Consider the following 22,387-nt stretch of genomic DNA (forward strand, 5'->3'; position numbering starts at 1 on the left):
TGGATCCCGGCCTGAGGGGTAAAAATAAAGTGTTTCCATCTCCAGCCAATCGCAGGGAAGGCAGGAGGGCACTCCTCCAATGGGAGCCGGGGAGCCGTCGGTAGCAGTGGCGGCCTGTGACCCGGTTCGCACTCCAGCCGGCCAGAGGGACGCGGCTAGTGTATACGGCAGGTCCTGCTGCCGACCCTTGGTGTCTGTTGGAGCGCGGCAGGGCGTCTAAGGCCGGAGGTGTCTGGTGAGAAGCCAGAAAGACAGGTGCGGGGCAGGTGGGAGAAGAGGCCGGGCCAGAGTGCATGAGGGGTGGGGCCTGGGCGAGCTTTTACCCGGACGGCCTCTCAACCGTAGGTCAGCGGGTTGCAGAGAATTCATTCGGGTAGGAAAGGGTGGGCGAGTGCTCCCGCGGCCCCCAGACGGCAACCAGGTGAGTAACACCTGTGCCCGATCTCCGCGGCCCCCACCCCCGGTCTCTAGGAAAAAATTCTGTGCGGGTCCTGTCGCTCACGTGGTTCTCTGCGTCCGTGTCTGTCTCCGTTTCTCCCACCACCAACATTAGCACGGTCTCTGTCTCTTTCTGTCCGTTTACCTCTCTGAGACATAGTAGACCACCCAGACCTAGCAGACTGGATCTTGACCCGACCTTGAACCATATGTTTCATCACCTGACTCAGTTTTCTCATCTGTTGAATGGGAGTGTAGTAATCTCTACCTGAGACAGTCCTATACATCACGTTGCCCAGCCCCTGGCCCCTAGGAATGTTTAAATAAATGATGACAGTCGTGATTGAAAAGCAAATGTCTTTCTTGGTCTCTGTTTTCTCCCTGTCTCCTGTTGAGTCTTCCTTCTCAGGGCTCTTTCTGTTACTGTTTTTCTTCTTTCTCCTGTCTCTTCCCATCCCTGAAGAGGGTAGAAGTGCACTGTTCGTAGCCATGAACTTGGCTTCAGGACACCTATGAGCTAAGCCTGGGGCTCTGAACTATCGTGTGGATAAAAATACAAAGCCTGGTCTTGGGCTGCTTCTGGTCTGGTTGAGGAGAGAACCCTGTTTGTATCCCAGCATCCTCTGTTAAACATGTAGAGACACCTTGAGTGGGGAGAGACACTTAGAGATTAAAAAACCCCTTTATAATGGCCGTTTATCCTATGTAGTGCTACTTGCCACAAGGAGTCCAGGAATCCCCACATTTTCTCTCCACACAGCCCTGCCGGTCTTTTTGTCCCCTACCTACAGTCCTTCTAGAACTCACTTTTGGTCAGCAGCAAAAATCACCTCCATTCTCATCCTGGCTTCTGAATACTTCCTTCAAAATTTTCTTGCCATGCCTTGATAGGTCCCAAGCATATTGGACCCAGCAGCCCATTTTTATAATGAGTGTTTTTGTAATGTCCCATGTTCTATGTGTTTCTGCACTGAAACACATAGAACATGGAACCTATCTATATATGTAACTCTCTGAAAACCAATATGGTGCCGTCATTGAACTATACGGGACAAGGAAAAGAAGACTGATTTATAAAACAGTGCATATTTCTTGCATATTTCAATACGTAAAAGCTGGGATATGCCTCCATGGGAAGCTACAATGAAATGGTCTTGCATATAGTGAAACTTGCACATGTGTGTTGATTGGTGATTCAGAAGCCACAAGCGGGGTGGTGCAGTTTTCATAACTGATGTACAAGTCTTCGTGAAGTTCTAAACAAAACAGCGTGCCATCTTCCCTCAATTTATATGGTTGTTGCATTTCTAGAAAAGCTAGTGTATATTAAGATCCCTGAGCTCCCCTGCCCACACACACAGACCAACCTTCTCTCATACTGCTCCCCCCACCCCCCGTCACCCTGTTCCCTCCGTGCTGTCTTCCTTAATGTTCCTTGAACACATACTGCACACTTCCCACCTTCAGTTTGGTACTGGGCCTTCAATGCTCCCTCCCTGACTGTGCACAAAGCTCCGACCCTCACTTCCTTCAGGCTTCTACTCAGATGCTCTTTACTCAATGAAAGCCACCCTGACCATCTTGTTTAAAATTGCAGCGCTCTCTTAGTTCTGTTTTTTTTTTTTTCCCAGAGTGTTCTGGACCTGCTTGCATAATATATAACTTAACCTCTCTATTGTGTTTGGTTTTTATGACATGATTCTACCACTCAGTGGTAAGCCCAGAAGGGCAAGAATTTTTTTTTTTGTCTTGTCCTCTGATGTTCTCCCCATTACCTAAAGCAGAGTTGGATACACAGTAGGCTCTCCTGCTAAATGTTTGTCAAATGACTACATGAAGGGACCAACTTGTGTGAGTGTCTGGTGGGATACTCTAAAGAAATATGGGATGCAGTAAAATGCTTTGGCATGTGGAGGGAGCTGCCTCGTGCACTACTGAATGCCCACTAAATGTCACCCATAGTCTTGAATTATTGTGACGATCAGAAGTTCCCCCAAACATCCCTTGATTCCCACCTCGGCCAAGAACCACCGCACAGATGGCAGTCTGGCATTTGCCTGGATACACCATTACCCAGCTCCACCCTCATATCCCTCTGACCAGGAGACATGGGTCCTTGCTTCTGATTGCACTTTCTACACATCTCTGTCTCCCTCCTCCTTAAACAACCCTTTTTGACTGTTTGTTTCCCTGTAGAGTTTTAAGCGTTTTTTTACTTTTAAGGAATTTCTGGCTTTAAAAAAGATTGTAACACTGTACAAATTAAAGTATTCCCATATATCCTCACTCAGATCTACCAAATGTTAATGCATTATAGAACTGCAGCATAAGTATCCAATAGAGAATTCACCTTGGGGTAATAATACTGGGACCAGAAGCATAGACTGCGTTTAGATTTTTGTCAGTTTCTCCACTAATACTATTTTTCTTTTCTAGGGTCCTGTGCAGGATCCCACATTGCATTTGGTCATCATGACCCCTAAAGCATTCTAATTTGAACCAGTTCTTTAAGTCTTTCTCTGTCTTTCACAACTTCGATGCTTCCGAATAGCCATGGTAGTTATTGCATAGAATTTTGGATTGTCTGCAGGTGATTGTGTAATTTTGGCAAAGCATACCACAGAAGAGATGTTGTGTCTTCAGTGTGTCATATCAGGATGCACACCATGTCATTGTGTTCCAACACGGGTTGCTTTCATTTTGACAGCTTGTTGAAGCTGATGCCTGCCAGATTTCCTCACTCTGGCTATTGGCACATACTGCACCACCACGGGTTGGTCAACAAGAGATCACATACACAACAGCGGTCCTGTAAGATTATATCACCTGTGACACTCTCTCCATTTGCATTTAAGTACCCTCTGTGATGTTCAAGCAATGACAGAATCACCTAAAAACGCGTTTCTCAGGACATATCCCCCATGGTGAAGTGACGTGTGACTGTACTCTTTTGCCTGTGTAATTCCTAAGTGATTTATGGTGAGATGTTCTGAGGTGATGTAAATATCAGCTACCTTGTTTTAAATCTCATATCATCAGATTATACCAGCAAACCCGCCCCCACTCTGTGTCAGAGTCACATACAGGCACGCACACCCGCCTCCCCAGCCCTTGCTGTTCCTCATTCCTAGAGGAATTTAACTATGAGTTTACTGTCTCGAACTCTGTTCCAGTCCTAATTCTTGATGATTTTAATATCCTCTTAGGTGATCCTGCCCACGTTCTGTGATCCACTCTCCTGCAAAGACTCTGCCTTTCAACCCCACCTGAGCCGCCTGCTCCAATGGTATTATCCTTCTTGTCATTGCCTATGACTGCATTGTCACCTCAATCTCAGTTTCTGACATCCTGCCATCCACCCAGCACCTCCTACCCTCCCAGATCACTCCCTCTGCTAACTCCTTCAATCCCACCGGGATGGGACATTTCTACTACCCTTCACTTTAATCCGGATAGGTCCCAGGGCTTGTCACAGTCCTCCCCTTGCATACACCTTCATCATCCTGACCCCTCTGTCTCTCCAGCATAGTTGCCAGGGGAGACCCCAGCCCTGATTAAATCCAGCTCTTTTCCTGCTTTGCCCCGTTTCCCCAGGCCACATGCTCTCCTACCTCCAAAGTGATTATTTCACACCTCCTTTCTTATTTTATTTTATTTTATTTTATTTTATTTTATTTTATTTTATTTTATTTTTTGGACAGGCAGAGTTAGACAGTGAGAGAGAGAGAGAGAGAGACAGAGACAGAAAGAAAGGTCTTCCTTTTCCGTTGGTTCACCCCCCAATGGCCACTGTGGCCGGTGTACCTTGCTGATCCGAAGGCAGGAGCCAGGTGCTTCTCCTGGTCTCCCATGCGGGTGCAGGGCCCAAGCACTTGGGCCATCCTCCACTGCACTCCCGGGCCACAGCAGAGAGCTGGACTTCACACCTTCTTTCTTTTCATATTTCTAATACCTCATCTGCCATCCTTATACTCTGGTTCTCTACTTGACTAAAAAAGTGAAACTATCCAAAGAAAGCATCCATAGAACACACGCACACACACACACACACACACACACACACACACACACACCCAGTAGTTGTACTCACATACTCTTCCTTCTTCTCTGCTGTTCCAGATAAACCATTCCTGCTGTCATCAAAATCCAGTCCCTCTCCTTTGGCACCAGATCTCATCCTCTCTTACCTACCTGAGGACATTGCCCTCCCACTTTTCCCTCCTCTCTCCTGCATCGGCCATTTCCCCCTCTACAAGATCGTTCTCATTAGCACATAGACGTTCTGTTATTGCATCTGTGTTTTTGTTATGCTTTTAAAGGCTGTTTGTTCCGTGGTTTGTCGCCTACCATGAAGTTGTGCAGTCATCACCATGAATAGATTTAGTGCAGTTTCATCCCCCTGTGTCAAAGAAGCTCCTTCCTCTTCAGCAGTCACTTGCATTATTTGCCCTTCTTCCTAGCCCTGGGAAACCACTAATTATTTTTTTGCTGTCTCTCTAGATTGGCCTATTCTAGACATTTCATAGATATGAGATCATAACAGCCTGTTAGTCTTTATGACTGGCTGCTTTCACTTTGCATGATTTTTTGAGGTTCATCCACATTGTTGGAAATATCATTTCTTCCTATTGCCAAATACCACTCCATTGTGTATTGTGTATCAAACATTTTGTTTACTCATTTGTGAGTAGATGGACATTTCAGTTGTTTCCATGTTTCACTACCATGAATAATACAATAATTTCTCTGAAAAATTCTATTCATGTTTTTGTATGGGTAAGTGTGTTATTTTCTCTAGGGTATAATTGTATCTATTTTTTTTTTTAAAGATTTACTTATTTACTTGAGAGGCAGAGTTTCAGAGAGGGAGGGAGAGAGAAAGAGAGAGAGGTTTTCCACGTGCTGGCTCACTCCCAAAATGGCTGTAATGGTTGGAGCTGGGCTGATCCAAAGCCAGGAACCAGGAGCTTCTTCTGGGTCTCCCATGCGGGTGCAGGGGCCCAAGGACTTCGGCCATCTTCTACTGCTTTCCCAGGCCATCAGCAGGGAGCTGGATTGGAAATGGAGCAATCAACTCTAACCAGCATCCATATGGGATGTCAGTGCCACATACCAGCCCCTTTATGTTTAACTTTTTGAGGAACTACTAAACCATTTGCAAAAGGTGACTGGAGAGTTTTACATTCCCACCAGTAGTGTATAAGGGTACTTCCAACAGTTCATGGAAAAAGCATATTATGAAAAATCTATGCATGAACTGCAAAACATCTTATACCAAAGTAAACTTTCCTCTTAATTCCAATTTCCATGAACTGTTGGAAGTACCCTTATATGGGGGTTCCAGTTTCTCCACATCGTCACCAACATGCTTTATTTTCTATCTGTTTGATTATAGCCATCCTACTGAATACAAGATAGTATCTCCTTATAGTTTTGATTTTCATTTCTCTAATATCTAATGATGCTAAGTGTCCTTTTATGTGTTTATTGGCAATTTGTATATCCTCTTTGGAAAAATATCTATTCAAATCCTTAGTCCATTTTTAAAATTTATTATTTATTCATTCCAGAGAGACAGACACACCCAGAAAGAACTGGCTCTCATTTGCTGATTGATTTCCCAAAAGCTCACAACTGTGGTCGAGAGCCAAAACTCAATCCAGGGCTCCCACATGGGTGTGAGGAACTCAGTTTCTTGAGTCATCACTGCTGTTTCCCAGGTCTGCGTTAGCAAGAAGCTGCAGTCAGGAGCTGGAAGTGGGCAGACACCTTTCCCCCTTAGCCCAGTTTCAATGGAATTATTTCTATTTTTATTATTGAACTGTAAAAGTTCTTTATATATCTGGGTACAGGCCCCTTGTCAGATACATGGATTGCAAATATTTGAAGTCCAATTTATTTATTTTTTTCTTTTGTCGTGTGGGTTTTTGAAGTTGTATCCAAGTAACCGTTGCCTAACTCAAGGCCAGAAAAATTTTTTCCTGTTTTCTTCTTGGAATTTTATTGGTTTAGCCCTTACATTTGGGTCAGTGATCCATTTGGAATTAGCTTTATGGTGTGAGGTAGTGGTCTGTGTTGGTCTGTTCTGTGGCTACAACAGAATACCTGAGGCTGAGTAATTTCTGAAGAAAACTGATTTATTACAGTTCTGGAGGAGGAGATGTCCAACATCGAGGGGCCGCTTCTGGTAAGGACCTTCTTGCTACATCATAACATGGCCAGAAAGTAGCGGTTGGCAAATTCAAACCTCTCCTCTCATTATTGAAGCCACTAATCCCATCATGGAGACCCCCCACTCATGATAGCATCTAATCTGCATAACCTCCCCAAAGTCCTGTCTTCAAATACCAGTAACATATGAATTTAAGGTTTAAGTTTCTAACACATGAACTTTTGGGAGATACATTCAAACCATAGCAGAGTCCAGGTTCTCTAGTTCTCCTAGTATCTAGTTCTCCCAGTACCTTTCACTGAAAAAAGTATTCCCTATTGGATTGTCTTGGCAACCTTGTCAAAACTCATCTTATTGTAAATTATAAATGTTAATTTCTGGACCCTCAATTCTCTACAGTTGATCGGTATGTCTGTCTCTATCCCAGATTATACCAAAAACAATAAAAAAAACAGATTTATTGATTTATTGATTGATTTGAAAGGCAGAAATAGAAAGAGAGAGAGAGAGAGAGTAAGAGAGAGAGAGAAAGATCGATCTTCCATCTGCTGGTTCACTTCCCAAATGATCACAACAGCTAGGGTTGTGCCAGGCCGGAGCCAGGAGCTTCCTTCAGGTCTCCCATGTGGGTGCAGTAGCCCAAGGACTTGAGTCATCTTCTGCTGCTTTCCCAGGCCATTAGCAGGGGAAGTGGAGCAGCCAGCTCATATGGGATGCCAGCATCACAGATGGCTTAACCCACTATGCCATAACCCAAGCCCCATATAGTATATTTTAAGATCAGGAAGTGGGAGTCCTGTAACTTTATTATTCTTTTTCAAGATTTTTCTGGCTATTTTAAGTCCCTTGCATTTTCACATAAATTTTAGGATCAGCTTATCAATTTCTTTTAAAAAAAGCTTGAATTTTTTTTTTATTTGAAAGCATTCTAAAGAGAGAGAGAGATATCTTCAGCCTCCTGGTTCACTCCCTGAAGGGCCACAACAGCCAGGGATGGGCCAGGCTGAAGCCAGGAGCCAGGAGCTTCTTCCAGGTCTCCCACATGGGTTCAGGAGCGCAAGCACTTGGACCATCTTCCACTGCTTTCCCAGGCACATTAGTAGGGAGCTGGATCAGAAGTGGAGCAGCCAGGACTCGAACTGGCACCCATAATGAGATGCCAGCATTACAGGGCATGTCTTTAACCAACTGTACCAGAGAGCCAGCCCTCTAGTTTGAATTTTTGAGGCACTCCCTACCGTTCTATAATGACTACACTAATTTACATGCCACTCAACAGTGTGGAAAGGTTCCCTTTTCTGTACACTTGTTACTTTGGGTCTCTTTGATAAATAACCATTCTAACAGGTCTGAGATGCTGTCTCACTGTGGTTTTAACCTGCATCTCCTTGATAATTAGTGGTGTTGAGCAGTTTTTGTGATACCTGTTGGCCACTTGTATGTCTTCTGTTGTGAAGTATCTACTCAGATCCTTTGCTTATTTTTCAAATCAGTTATCTGTTTGAGTTCCTTATGTTTTAAATATTAATCCCTTATCAAATAAATAGTTTTTAGATATTTTCTCCCATCCTGCAGGTTGTCTCTTTACCGTTTGCTGTGCCAAAGCTTTATAGTTCCGTCCAATCTTATTGGCCTATTTTCACTTCTGTTGCTTGTGTTTTAGGGATCATATACATAAAACTATTGCCCAAACCCATGTCTTGGAGCACGTACCCTGTGTTTTCCTCTTCAGAGTTTACAGTTTAGGGTCTTACATTTAAATTTTTAGTACATTTTGAGTTTCATTCTTCTGTATATGGATACTCAGTTTTCCCAGCACCATTTATTGTAGAGGCTGTCTTTGTGGTTTCTTAACACTTTTGTCAAAAATCAATTGTCCATAAATGCATGGATTCATTATTTCTGGATTCTATTCCATTGGTCAGTGGTTTTATGCCAGTGCCATGCTGTTTTGATTACTATATTTTTGTAGTAGATTTTGAAGTCAGGTAGTGTGTGAGGCCTCCAACCTCATTCTTTTGAGACAAGATTTCTTTTGGTCTTGAGAGTCTTTTGTAGTTCCAGGAGAATTTTAGGATTATTTTTTCAATTTCTGTGGAAAATGTCCTTGAGATTTTTTGATAGGAATTATATATAATATGCACATTGCTTGGGAGTAGTATGGGTATTTTAACAATATTACTTTTCCAATCCAGAAACACAGGGTATTTTTCCATTTATTTGTGTCATGGTAAATTTCTTTCATCATTATTTTATAGCTTTCAATGAGGTATCTTTCACCTTGGTTCAGTTTATTCCCAAGTATGTTCCCTTTTCTGTAACTATGGTAAATGGGGTTATTTTCTTTTGCAAGTAGTTTGGTATTAGTGTAGAAATACTGCTGAGTTTTGTATGTTGATTTAATATCCTGCACCTTTACTGAATGTGTTCCTTCTAACACTTTTGGTGGCATCTTTAGGGTTTTCTGTGTACCACTGTAAGATCATGTCACCTGTAAACAGTGATAATGTAACTTCTTTCCAGTTTGCATGTGCCTTATTTCTTTGTCTTGCACAATTGCGGTGGGCAGGACTTGTAGCACTATGTTGAATACAGGTAGTGAGAGTGGACATCCCTTTCTTGTTCCTGATTTTAGAGGAGTGCTTTTAACATTTCAGCATTGAATATGATGTTAACTCTGGGGGTTGTTATTGTGTTAATGCACCTCATTTGCTGAGTTTTTATAATCAAAGGATGTAGAAGTTTGTAAATGCTTTTTCTGTATCTGTTGAGATAATGTGCTTACTGTCCTTCATTCTGTTAGTGTGGTGTATCACATTTATAGATTTGCATATGCTGAACCATCTTTGCATCCTTGGGATAAATCCTTCTTGATCATGGTAAACAAACCTTTCAATACACTGTTAAACTTGATTTGCTAGTATTTTGCTGAGGATTTTTGTACCAAGGTATTGACCTGCAATTTTCTTTTCTTGTAGAGTCTTTGTCTGCCTTTGGTATCAGAGTAATGCTGTCCTCATAAACATTCATTTGAAAGTATTCCTAGGGGCTGGTGCTGTGGTGCAGCGGGTTAAAGCCCCAGCCTGAAGCACCTGCATCCCATGTGGGCACTGGTTTTAGTCCTGGCCGCTCCACTTCTGATCCAGCTCTCTGCTGTGGCCTGGGAAAGCAGTAGAATATGGCCCAGGTTCTTGGGCCCCTGCACTGGTGTGGGAGACCCAGAGGAAGCTTCTGGCTCCTGGCTTTGGATCAGCCCAGCTCTGGTTGTTGTGGCCAATTGGGGAGTGAACCAGCAGATGGAAGACTCTCTCTCTCTCTGTAACTCTATATTTCAAATAAATCTTTTAAAAAAATAGAAAGTATTCCTAAGTGTGGAAGAGTTTACAAATGATTGGTGTTAGCTTTTTAAATGTTTGATAGAATTCAGCTGTGAAGCCATCAGGTCCTGGACTCTTCTTGGATGGGAGACATTTTTAACTACTGATTCAATATCTTTATTTGTTATTGGTCTTTTCATTTTCTGTTTCTTCATAATTCAGTTGTTGGTAAGCTGTATGCATTTTTTCTATTTAATTGAGTTTGTTAATGCAATTGTTCATAGTAATTTCATAACCTTTGTATTTGAGTTCTCTGCTGTTTTCTTTCTCTAGTTAAATATTTGTCAATTTTGTTTACCTTTTTAAAAAGACTTGTTTATTTGAAAGGCAGATAGAAAGAGAGAGAGACAGACAGACAGACCGACACTCCAGTGTGGGATACAGTGTGGGCCTAACCCACTGCACCACCATGCCAGCCCCTTGTTTATCTGTTTAAAACAGACTCACCCTTAGTTTCATTGGATTTTTTTCTGCATTCTATTTCATGTATTTATGTTCTGATCTTTATTTTCTTTTCTCTACTTTTGAATTAGTTGGTTCTTCTTTTAGTTCCTTAGGTTGTTCATCTGAGATCTTTCTTTTTTTAGTGTAGGCATTTATTGCTATACACTTTCCTCTTAGTACTGCTTTGCTGCATCCTGTAAGTTTTGGTATATCTGTCTCCATTTTCATTTGGGTCAAGATATTTTTAAATTTCCCTTTTAATTTCTTCATTGACTTATTTGTTCTTCCGGATAATGTTTTATTTCCATGTACTTGTGAATTTTCAAAAATTCATCCTGTTACTGATTTGTAGTTTTATACCATTGTCAGTGGGAAGGATTTTTAATATTATTTCAGTCTTCTTAAAGTTGGTGAGACTTGTTTTGTGGCCTAGAACATGGTCAGTCTTGGGGAATATTCCGTGTGTACTTGAGAAGATTGTGTGTTCTGCTGCTGTTGACTGGAATGTTCTGAATTTGTCTGTGAGGCCTGTTTGGTCTAAAGTGTAGTTTAATCTTTTCCTTATGGATGATCTTGAGCATTGCTGAAAGTGGAGTATGGAAGTCTTCTATTATTATAATATTACTGTTTGCCTCTCCTTTCAAATCTATTAATATTTATTTTATATTTTTAGGTGCTCCAAAGTGGGGTGCATATTATTTCCAATTATTATATCTTCTCAATGAGTTACCTTCCTAGTTGGTACATAATAACCTTCTTTGTCTTTTCAGTTTTCTACTTGAAGTCTATTTTTCTAATATAACTATAGTACTGTCTTTTGGCTTTCTGTTGCATGGACTGTCTTTTTCCATCTCTTCATTTTCAGTCTCTTTGTGTCCTTAGAGCTGAAATGAGTCTTTATGGGCAGCATATAATTGGGATCTTGTTTTTTCCTTATTCAGTCCTTCTATGCCTTTTGATTGCAGAATTTAATCCATTTACATTGAAGGTAATTATTGACAGGTAAGGACTTACCAGTGCACTTTAATATTGTTTTCTGGTTATTTCCAAGATCTTTTCTCCCTTTTTTCTTATTGTCTTCCTTTACAGTTAAGTGATTTTCTCTACTGCTATGCTTTGAGTCTTTACTTTTTTATTTAAAAAAAAAAGATTTATTTTATTTATTTGAAAGGCAAAGTTACAGAGAGAGTGGGTGAGAGACAGAGATCTTCCATCTGCTTGTTCACTACCCAAATGGCCAAATGGAGAGAGGGAGGGAGGGAGGGAGGTATCTTCCATTGGTTCATGGGAGCTGGCGTGGGGTCTGGGTCTGCAACGGTGGTCTTAGAACTTTGCTCTGTGGAGGTCAGCTTGGCACTGGGGTCTACTGTGGTGGGCCTGGACCCTGGGGCCTCAGGGACCAGTCTGGACATGGGACTGACTTGGTGGTATGGCAGGTGTGTGGAGCTTGGTTCTGCAAGGACCTGGCCCAGTGTGAGGAGTCTAGTGTGATGAGTCTGGACCCTGAATCTACTGAAGCAGGCCTGGACTGTGGGCCAGCTGAAGCACAGGGCTATAGTGACCAGCCTAGAAGATAGGGCCTCAGGCACTGGCTTGCTAGTGGGGAAACCCGAAGCCTATGTCCACAGGTGCTGTTCCGGTACCTGAGGCTGGGAGTGCCTGACCTAGGGCTGGGGCAGGCCTGCAGCCTGGAGTTTATATGGGCTGGTCTGGAAGCTGAGGTGGGCCTGGAGCCTGAGGCCACAGCATCTGGCTTAGAGGCGGGGTCTGCGGGGCCTGGCCTGATGACAGTGATTATAGAGGCTGTGCGCGTGCTGAAGCAGGCCTAAAATTTGAACCGAAGGAGCCAGCTCAATGCTGACGGTAGTGTGGGTCCCAGGGCCACAGGGGCAGGCCTGCTGTGGAGTATATGTGTAGCAGAGCATGGGGGTTAGCTAGCCTGGTGCTGGGGCCAGTGCAGCACTAAGGCTCGTCTGGAGCCTGGGGCCCCTAAGTCAGCCTGGCACTGGGGCAGACCCAAGAGACTGAGTATACCACACAAGCTGTGAGCCCGGAGCTATGGGATCTGGCCTGGCACTGGAGCCTCAGTCTGTAAGCACCAGCCTGGGGTCCTGGGCCATGGTGGCCTGCCTGGTGCTGGGTTTTACTGGGGCAGGCCCTGTGTCGCAGTCTGAAGAAAATCCAGGGCTCACGTCTCTCTCTTCCCTCCGTGAGAGAGAGGATCTGTCTTCCTGCTGTGCTGCCTGGGGCTGGGGGCTGGGTGACATGGATAAATGTAAAAATGTCCTTCATGCGCTCTTCAGCGTCTCTTGCCTCATTTCTCTGCCATCCCCTCTTGCTGTAATCCTTCAGCTGGCCTCCTTAGCTTTGGTGAAGAATTTACATGCATGGGTAATGGTTGAAATTGATGTCGCTGCGGGTGGGGGTAGGAGGTAGGGTTTTAGCGCACATGCTAGCAAGTCCCGTTTTGTCACCTTGCTGACATCTGGACTCCAAAGGCTTGTTGTTGGTCTGTTTTTGTTTTTGTTTGGTTTGGTTGTTGCTGTTGTAGTTGTTGTTTTTTCCTGGTGCTGTTTATTAAGCTTTCTGAACTAATTCTCTGCTTTCTGTATTTCTTGTGTTATGTGGCCCCCGAGTTCTCTGCTCCCATTATTAAGTTCTTGTGTGTATTTTCTTTTTTTTTAATGAGGAGCTATGTTTTATTAATTAATTTATTTATTTATTGAAGAGGCAGAGAGAGCTCCCGTCCACTGGTTCACTCTCCAAATGCTTGTGACAGCTGGGACTGGGCTGGACCAAACCCGGGAGGCAGGAACTCAATCCAGGTCTCCCATAGGGGTAGCAGGAGCCAAATCATCTGAGCCATCAATGCTGCTCCCCGCCCCCCAGGCCTGCATTAGCAAGAAGCTGGAGTCAGAAGCCCAAGTCAGGAATTGAACTCAAGTCACCCTGAAATGAGAGGCAGGCATCCCAACTAGTGTTTTCACTATTAGGCCTGTCCCTGAGTGACTTGGTGGTCTGCCAGTGATTGGTCTGAGGATTTCCTTCAGTGCTTTGCCGGAATGTCTTCCACTCTTTGCCAGGAGAATCCGGATGGAAAAGGGTGCCTCCCAGTGGCAGCCAGTTTACATGGCAGCCTGGGTTCTTCTCACTTTTCTACTTTTCCAAGCACTCACAGCCAGTGAGAGGTGAGAGCTTTGGGTCGGCACCTTTCTCAGCAGCTTCCTGGTCACGCACACAGCCTTGACTACGTGCACATCCCTTTGGGTCCCTAGCAATATGCCCGAGCTTTTCAGAGTTCCACATGGTTGTCTTGTTCGCCAGGATATCCCTTCAAATTCCTACAGCATCAGATCTTTGTGTTTTTCTGCAATTTTGTCCTTCTGGCTACTGTACCACTGAGCTGGAGAGGTTGGGGGAGGAAGAGACTAGCCACAGGTAAAACGTCACAGACCCTGCTGGCTTACCAAGCAGGAGTCTGCAGTTTCTCTTAGGTAGGCGATATTCACTTCATTCTGTGGCTTTGGTTAATTGCCAGACTTCCAAATGGTCGAGTATAGTTGGTTTGTCCATAATTTTATTGTTTTAGAGGGAGAGTGAATTCACCAAAGTTCCATCGCCCTCCTATTTCTCCTATCTTTTAAAAAAGGCACGCCCATCGCATCCCATATCCCATTGCAATTATGATGGTATTTCTCAATTTCCCAATAGCAGAACTCCCCAAAAGAGTTGTCATTCCTCACTTCCTCGTACTCTTCCCATTCTCTGTCTGTTCATATAAAATGGGTTACATATATGGTAAAAGAATCCATACATTATACATGCGAGCTTTAATATAATGTACCAGTAAGAAAAGCATCTCTCCTTGTGTCATTTTCTATCTCATTCCTCCTGCCCACTCCACAGAAATGAGCACTCTCTTAAGTCTTAGGCTTAGCATTCCCTTCCTGTTTTGGATATATGGCATTTTCTCATATTTATGGGGATTCTTAACTAATACATTATCTTTTAGGCTTGATTTTTCAGCTTTGTAAACAAAAATATACTATCTGTGTCTTCTGTGACTTCCTTTTTCATGCAATAGTATGTTTCTTTTTAAAAAAAAACATTTTATTTATTTATTTGAGAGGTAGAGTTACAGACAGAGGGAGAAAGAGTGAGAAAAGTCTTCCATCCGCTGGTTCATTCCCCCAGATGGCTGCAAAGGCCAGAGCTGAGCCGATCCGAAGCCAGAAGCCAGGAACCAGGAACTTCTTCTGGATCTCACACACAGGAGCAGGGGCCCAAGCACTTGGCCCATCTTCCACTGCTTTCTCAGACCACAGCAGAGAGATGAATTGAAAGAGGAGCAGCTGGCACACAAACTGGTGCCCATATGGGATGCTGTATCACAGGTGGAAGCTTAGCCTACTAAGCCATAGCACCAGCCCCCAATAGTATGTTTCTAAGCTTTACCTGTGTTGTTGCATGTAGCTATAGTTTGTCCATTTACAATTTTGTATAATATTACCTTGGGTGACTAGAAAACAAATTACTTATCCATTTATCAATTGATGGACCTTTGAGTTGTTTCTAGCTTTTTGTTCTCATGAACAGTGATACTATGAAAATTTTTATATGTGTCTCCTGGTATACATGCACACCCATAGTTCTAAGATATACACATAGGAATGGAATCATTAGTTAATAAAACATGTAAAATTTACCTTAACAGAGTTATTCTAAATTGATGGCACCACTTTTTTTTTTGAAAGATTTATTTATTTATTTGAGAGCTAGAGTTACAGACAGGAAGATGGGGAGACACAGAAAGAGGTCTTCCTTCCACTGGTTCACTCCCCAAATGGCTTCAACGGCTGGAGCTGCGCTGATCCGAAGCCAGGTGCCAGGAGCTTCTTCTGGGTCTCCCACACGGGTGCAGGGGCCCAGGCACTTGGGCCATCTTCTACTGCTTTCCCAGGCCATAGCAGAGAGCTGAATGGGAGAGGAGCAGCCAGGACACAAACCAGCACACAAATGGGATGCCGGCACTGCCAGCAGGGGTTTAGCCCACTACACCGCAGCACCGGTCCCTGCTGGCACCACTTTACAGTTCTTTCGGCAATGTATAAGGGATCCCATTGAGTCCCACCTTTATATACTTCATATTGTCCTGCTTCTTAATTTTTGTCACTATAGTGAGTACAAAATAATATTTCACTGTGGTCTTAATTAGCATTTGTCTAGTCATCAATGTAGTAGAACATCTCTTCATGGTTATTGGCCATATTTGGTTCTTCTATGCAAACCAGCTATTATCTTTTGCCTGTTGAAAGCAATTTTAAATCATTTTTATTGATTTATGGGAATTCTTTATTTTGGAAACTCATCATTTGTCAATTATACCTGTTAAATACCTTCTCTCAGTTTGGGGTATTTTGTTCTTTATGGTGTTTTTGAAAAGAAGAAATTTTATTTTTTTATTGAAAAGAAGAAATTCTGATTTTTTGATAGAGTTTAATAGATCAATCCTTATTATAGCTGGTCCTTCCTAACATGTGGTCATAACCTTCTTTATCCTATTTTAATAAAAGCTTACCTATCACATTTAACTCCTTGATCCAACTGGAACTGATTTTTGTGTGGTAGAAGGTAGGGAACTGGCTTCGTTATTGTCCACCTACATAATCCAGTGATAGGAGGTGCCACCAGTGGCGTGCACCAGAGTTCTCCATCTCTATAGGTCTGTTTCTGGGCTCTCTTTGCTGTTGGTCAGCTTTCTCTGAAGGAGTACCTCAGTATGCTACCTTTACTTCAGCTTCATGATAACCCTTGATATTTGATAGAACAAAATCTTCCCATTTTATTTTTCTTTAGGAATATCAGGTATTCCTGGCCGTTGGGTGTTTAAATGCATCGCAGAATGCACGTGTCATGTTCTCTAAAGACTTAGGAATTGCGATGAGTCTGTAGATTGATGTGATACACATGGATGTTTATGATGTTGAGTCCTAGTGATGGAAGTGATATATCCCCCTATGTTAAGTGGATTCTTTTTTCTTTAAGATTTATTTATTTATTTGAAAGTCAGCATTACACAGAGAGAGGAGAGGCAGAGAGAGAGAGGGAGAGAGGTCTTCCATCTGATGGTTCACTCTCCAGTTGGCCGCAATGGCCAGAGTTGCGCTGATCTGAAGCCAGGAGGCAGGAGCTTCTTCTGGGTCTCCCACATGGGTGCAGGGGCCCAAGGACTTGGGCCATCTTCTACTGCTTTCCCAGGCCCTAGCAGAGAGCTGGATTGGAAGTGGAGCAGCCAGTACTTAAACTGGCGCCCATATGGGATGCCAGCACTGCAGGTGCCAGCTTTACCCATTATGCCACAGCACCAGCCCCTATATAATGTGTTTTTATCACTTTTACAGGTATATAGAAATGAAGCTGATTTTGTGTCTTCATTTTAACCATATGCCTTAGTAAACTTTTTTAAAAGATTTATTTATTTATTTGAAAGGCAGCATTACAGAAAGGCAGAGAGAGAGAGAGAGGTCTTATATCCATTGGTTAACTCCCCAGATGGCCACAACAGCTGGAGCTGCGCTGATCTGAAGCCAGGAGCCAGGAGCCTCCTCCGGGTCTCCCACGTGGCTGCAGGGATCCAAGCACTTGAGCCATCTTCTACTGCTTTCCCAGGCCTTAGCAGAAAGCTGGATTGGAAATGGAGCAGTTGGGACTTGAACCGGCGCCCAAATGGGATGCCGGCACTGCAGGCAGCGGCTTTACCCACTGCGTCACAGCACCAGCCCCCAGTAAACTTTTACTATTATACGAACTTTTCATTTTGGATTTATATAAAGTTACTAAAGAGATAGTACAGAAAGTTCTTGTGTTAGAGGATGTCAAAAAGTTCATAGAAAAATGGGATTCAAATAAGTGTATTTCAGTGCAAAAAAATGTTTGAAATCCATGTATTGTTTTTTCAAAATGCACGCTTTCCATGAACTTTTTAAAGAACCCCTGTTATACTCACTTAGGTATATTTACCAAAACTAAGAAAGCAAAATTGGTGTGACTATTAACTAGGTGTTAGTCTTGTCTTCAGACAGATTTATTACTTTTTCCCACTAATGTCCTTTTTCTGTTCCAGGATCCATTTCAAAATGCCACATTGCTTTTAGTCAGCCTATCTTTTGATCTGTGACAGTTTCTGAATCTTGCCTTGCTTTTTTTTTTTTTTTTTAAGAATTGAGGATTTTTTTTTATTTGAAAAGCAGAATTACAGAGATAGGGAAAGACCGAGAGAGAGATCTTCCATCCGCTGATTCACTTCCCAAATGGCTGCAATAGCCAGGGCTAGGCCAGGCTGAAATCAGGAGTCAGGAGCTTCATCCAGGTCTCCCACACACTTGCAGGGCCCAGAGACTTGGGCCATCTTCTTGCTGCTTGCCCAGGCATGTTAGCAAAGAACTGGATTGGAAGTGGATCAGCCAGGAATCAAACTGACACCCATATAGGATGCCAGCTTTGCAGGAGGTAACTTTACACCACAACGGCAGCCCCTTGCCTTGGTTTTTATGACCTTAATATTTTGAGGAGTACTATAAGAATGTCCTTTGGTTCAGATTTTTTTTTGACAGGCAGAGTTAGACAGTGAGAGAGAGAGAGAGAGACAGAGAGAAAGGTCTTCCTTCCGTTGGTTCACCCTGCAAATGGCCACTACGACCAGTAGAACTATGACCAGCGCACTGTGCCAATCCAAAGCCAGGAGCCAGGCGCTTCCTCCTGTTCTCCCTTGCGGGTGCAGGGCCCAAGCACTTGGGCCATCTTCCACTGCCTTCCCAGGCCACAGCAGAGAACTGGCCTGAAAGAGGAGCAACCTGGACAGAATCCGATGCCCCAACTGGGACTAGAACCCGGAGTGCCGGCGCTGCAGGCAGAGGATTAGCCTAGTGAGCCACGGCGCTGGCCGTGGTTCAGATTTGTTTGAGGTTTTTCTCCTACAGTATGATCATCCCTGATGATGTGAACCTTCATCCCTTGGTTAAGGTGACGTTGGCCAGGTTTCTCCACTGCAGAGTTGCTATTTTTCCCTTTACATAATCTGTTCTTTGGAAGAATCTAGTCTGCCCTCAAGGAGAGGGGTGGGATTAAATTAAGCTCCAACATAATGTGTGAAGTACACCTGCATGTATTATTTGGAATTCTTCTGTAAAGAGTGATCTCATCCTTTATTTTCCTCCTTGCTTATTTACTTATCACTTGTTTATATCATATGAACTTGTGCACATTTATTTAAGATGTTGAATTGTAATCCCATACTATATTCTTTGTTTTGTTGCTCAGGTTGTTCCGGCTTTGGCCACTGAGGGCTCTTTGAGATTGGCCAGTGTGTACCTTTGACATGCCTCCATCGTTTGTTTTTGAGCACTTCCTTACCTTCTGCCATGCCAAGATGTTCGAGACTCATCTTGCATCTTCTGGCCTCAATCCTAGCATCAGCCATTTCTCCCAGGAGCTCCTGTTTCTATTAAGTTGTCTGTTCTTGTGTGTTTTCTATGTTAACAACCATATCAGTGTCAACATGACATTTTGGTTTTTTCCTTTCCAACCTTTATGTGTCTAATTTATTTTTTATCATCTTACTTTGATGTTTAGGACAATGTTGATTTGATAAGTGATAGTGAGCATCTCTATCTTATTGTGTATTTTAGAGGAAACATGACTAAGTTTTCCTTATTAAGAATGATATTTGCTGTAGGTTTTTATGGGTTCTATCAGGTTAAGCAAGTTTCATGCTATTCCTGTATGTTACAAAGTTTCTGGTTTTTTAAAATCATGAAAGAGTATCTGATTTTTTAATAAAATGTCTTTTCCATTTCTCAGTATGATAGTTTGTTTTCACCAATCATCTGATAATGTGGTAAATGGCATTTGTAGACCTTCCTCATGTTGGACTACCTTTGCATTTCTCATACAAATACATCTTGGTCATGGTCTTTTCCTTTTTTATACGGTACTAGATTTGGCTTTCTAACACTTTGCTTAGGATTTTGACATCTGTGTCTATGAGTAACATTGGTGTTTAATTTTCCTTCCTCATACTGTCCTTACTTACTTCAGACATTAAAGTTTTGTTGGTCTCATGGAATGAGTAAGAGACTGTTTCCTCTTTTATAATATTCTGAAAGATGCTGTATGACTTTGGAAAATATCTCTTTGGTAGAATTCCCCCATGGGACCATCTTAGTCTAATGTTTTCCTTTTAAATGTTGAGATAACATTAAACTTTGATATAAAAATCTTTTCAAAATTTCAAATGAACAATTTGAAATTTGCTTTCATAACATGTTTATTTTATATCCTGTACTTGAAATGGCTACACACAAATCCTAACCAAGACCTTTCAATGATGTGTTCCTCAAATTCTTAACAGTCAGCATCATCAACAACAAAATTTTTCTTTGTACAAGTAGATGATAAAGTTTTGAAACCCATTTTTAAATTGTTCAAAAATGTTTAACAATTGAACTTATACCTACAGCTTTTCTGCTTGTTTCACTGACAAATATACTGGTAAAATTTTTTATGATAATGTGAGTAGATTTCAAATCCAGTTGAAGTCTTTCATATTAAATATTTCAAAATAATGATGAAGCTCTTGTTTGCAGAACATGCATCATTATTAGAACCATCACCCTGCAGCTAGCTTGGACACCATTAAAAGGATATTCGTGAAGACAGAGTGTCAGGGCATCTACCTGGAGCTACACCCTCCAGAAGCCCCTGCTTGGCCTCCCTGCCTCCAGTCCCATCCCAACCAATCACAACTTGGGCTGTGCCTGGTGTTTCTTGGAAACTGGAACGCAGACTCCTCCTGCAGCTCCACGGGCCCCTTGTCCTCAGTGAGCAGAAGACTAAAGAAGCTGGCTACTGAAGAGGCTGTCCAAGTGATAGAGCACCTCCTTGGCCTTGCTTAGTACATTTACCACAGAGCAGTAGCTGAGTACTGGATGTTACTCATTCATGCTTACCACCTTCAGAGGGATTTCTCACACCCCACTTCACTAAGGGCTACCCTCTAAGGCTCTTCAGAGGAGGCTTTCCATAGAGAGGTGGCCTACCTACAGTCTGCACTGCCTCAGGTCATACCTGAACACCTATAGAGCTAAGGGAATCGATATATCTTTACCTACCTGTAATCCACAGAACAACTGGAAAACTTTGCGTTCTGTTTTTGTTTGTTCTTTTGGTGGGAAGAATTTTAACTACTGCTTCAGTTACTTTAGTAGTATAGAATTACTGAGGATTTCTTTTTCTTCTTGAGTCAGTTTTGGTAAGATTTATTTTCCTAAGAATTAGTTCATTTTTGTTTACATTTGCAAATTCATTGGTCTAAAATTCCCTTTTTTTAAATTCTCTGCTGTATATAATCTGTAGCTATGTCTCCCTTTTCATTGCTAATATTGGTTATTTGTGCCTTTTCACTTTTTTTCTTGATCAATCTCACCAGAGGTTTGTCTATTTTATTAGTCTTTTCAAAGAACCAACTTTTGGCTTTGTTGCTTCTGTCTATTGTGTCTTTGTTTTCTATCTCTTTAATTTCTGCTCTTATCTTTTTTGATCTCCTTCCTTCCACTTTTTTTGGGTTTATTCTCTTGTTCTTTTTCTAATTTCTTAAAGTGGACATTGAGCTCATTAATTTTAGTCTTTCTTGTTTTCTAATTTGTGCATTTAAGGGTCTAAATTTTCCTTTAATGACTGCTTTTCCACAAGTTCAGATATGTAGTTATTTTCATTATTGTTTAGTTCCAAGAACTTAACATTTCCATCAAGGTTACTTATTTGACCCATGAGTTAAAATAGAAGTATGATTTTAAGTTTCCAAATGTTTGGGGACTTTAAATTGTATCTCTTTGTTATTGAAGTCTACTCTAATTGTATTATAGTCAGAGGATATGATCTCTGTGATAACAATTCTTTGAAATTAATTGAGACCTGTTTTATGATTTAGTACATGATCAATATTTTTGAATGTTTCCTATATGCTTTATAAGAATGTGTGTTCCCTAATTGTTGAATACAGAGTTCTACATGTCTCTTATCAAGTTTGTTAATTGTGTCACTCAAATTTTCTTTATACTGATTTTTTTGGTCATGATCTACCAATAATTGAATGAAGTGTGTTAATATTTAACTGTGATGGTGGATTTGTCAATTTCTGCTTGTATTTCTCTATCTTTTTTGTTTTATATATTTTGAGGGTATTTTATTAGGAATATTCAATTTAAGATTTGTTGTATATTCCTGGTAAATATGTAATGGCCCTCTCTATTTCTGATAATGCATTTTTCCTTGAAGTCTATTTTATCTTGTATTAATGTAGCAACACACACCTTTCTGCTTGTTAGGATTTGTGTGGTATATAATTTTCCATCCTTTTACTTTTGAGTATTTGCATGCCCTTATGCTTTAATTATATCTCTTGGAAACAGCATATAGCTGTTCTCTCTTTTAATTGGTAAGTTTAGTCTGTTTACTTTAATTGTGATATATTTGGACTTGTTTATACCATCATGCTTACCTCTTTCTACCCTTTCCATGCTTCAGTTTCTCTTTTCTCACCTGCATTTGTAGTTTTGAAATTTGTTTTATAATTCATTTTTCCCCTGCCTATTGTTTGGATTTCTTTTTCTAATTTTTTCTTCAGTTGTCTTTGAAATTTTATCATATATGTTTAACTTATAAAATCTAAAGTTAAACAGTGTTTTCACCACCACCACCCCCCCTTGAACAATGCAAGAAACTTAGAAAACTTCAATTCTAGTCATTCCTGTCCTGACCCCATGCTGTTATTTTCAGATATTTTAGTTTGCTACTCTTTGTTCCTAGCCTTGCAATTATACATCATCATCATCAGTATTATTTTGTATAGACAATGTTTGGATTTACTTACATACATTCTTACATCTCAGACTATTCT

At 41.7% G+C, this 22,387-nt stretch overlaps 1 protein-coding gene and 1 non-coding gene across 2 annotated transcripts; both read left to right on the forward strand.

The window, feature by feature from the left end:
• Positions 1–123: 123 nt before the first annotated feature.
• On the forward strand, positions 124–20,209 carry LOC108178762 (uncharacterized). Its single transcript, XR_011385674.1, has 3 exons — positions 124–255; positions 3,645–3,724; positions 20,076–20,209. It is a non-coding gene; the product is annotated as an uncharacterized protein (transcript).
• A 531-nt stretch (positions 20,210–20,740) lies between these two features.
• On the forward strand, positions 20,741–21,212 carry KANTR (KANTR integral membrane protein). The gene has a single exon (XM_070067298.1). It carries the CDS (start codon positions 20,847–20,849, stop codon positions 21,075–21,077), a length of 231 nt encoding a protein of 76 aa, XP_069923399.1. The 5' UTR covers positions 20,741–20,846; the 3' UTR covers positions 21,078–21,212.
• Positions 21,213–22,387: the final 1,175 nt, after the last annotated feature.

Source organism: Oryctolagus cuniculus, chromosome X, assembly GCF_964237555.1.
Source record: "Oryctolagus cuniculus chromosome X, mOryCun1.1, whole genome shotgun sequence".
NCBI classification, from domain to species: domain Eukaryota; kingdom Metazoa; phylum Chordata; class Mammalia; order Lagomorpha; family Leporidae; genus Oryctolagus; species Oryctolagus cuniculus.

Coding starts and splice junctions, on each gene's coding strand:
- KANTR (XM_070067298.1), top strand. CDS start 20,847: ATGTCTCCCTTTTCATTGCTAATATTGGTTATTTGTGCCTTTTCACTT.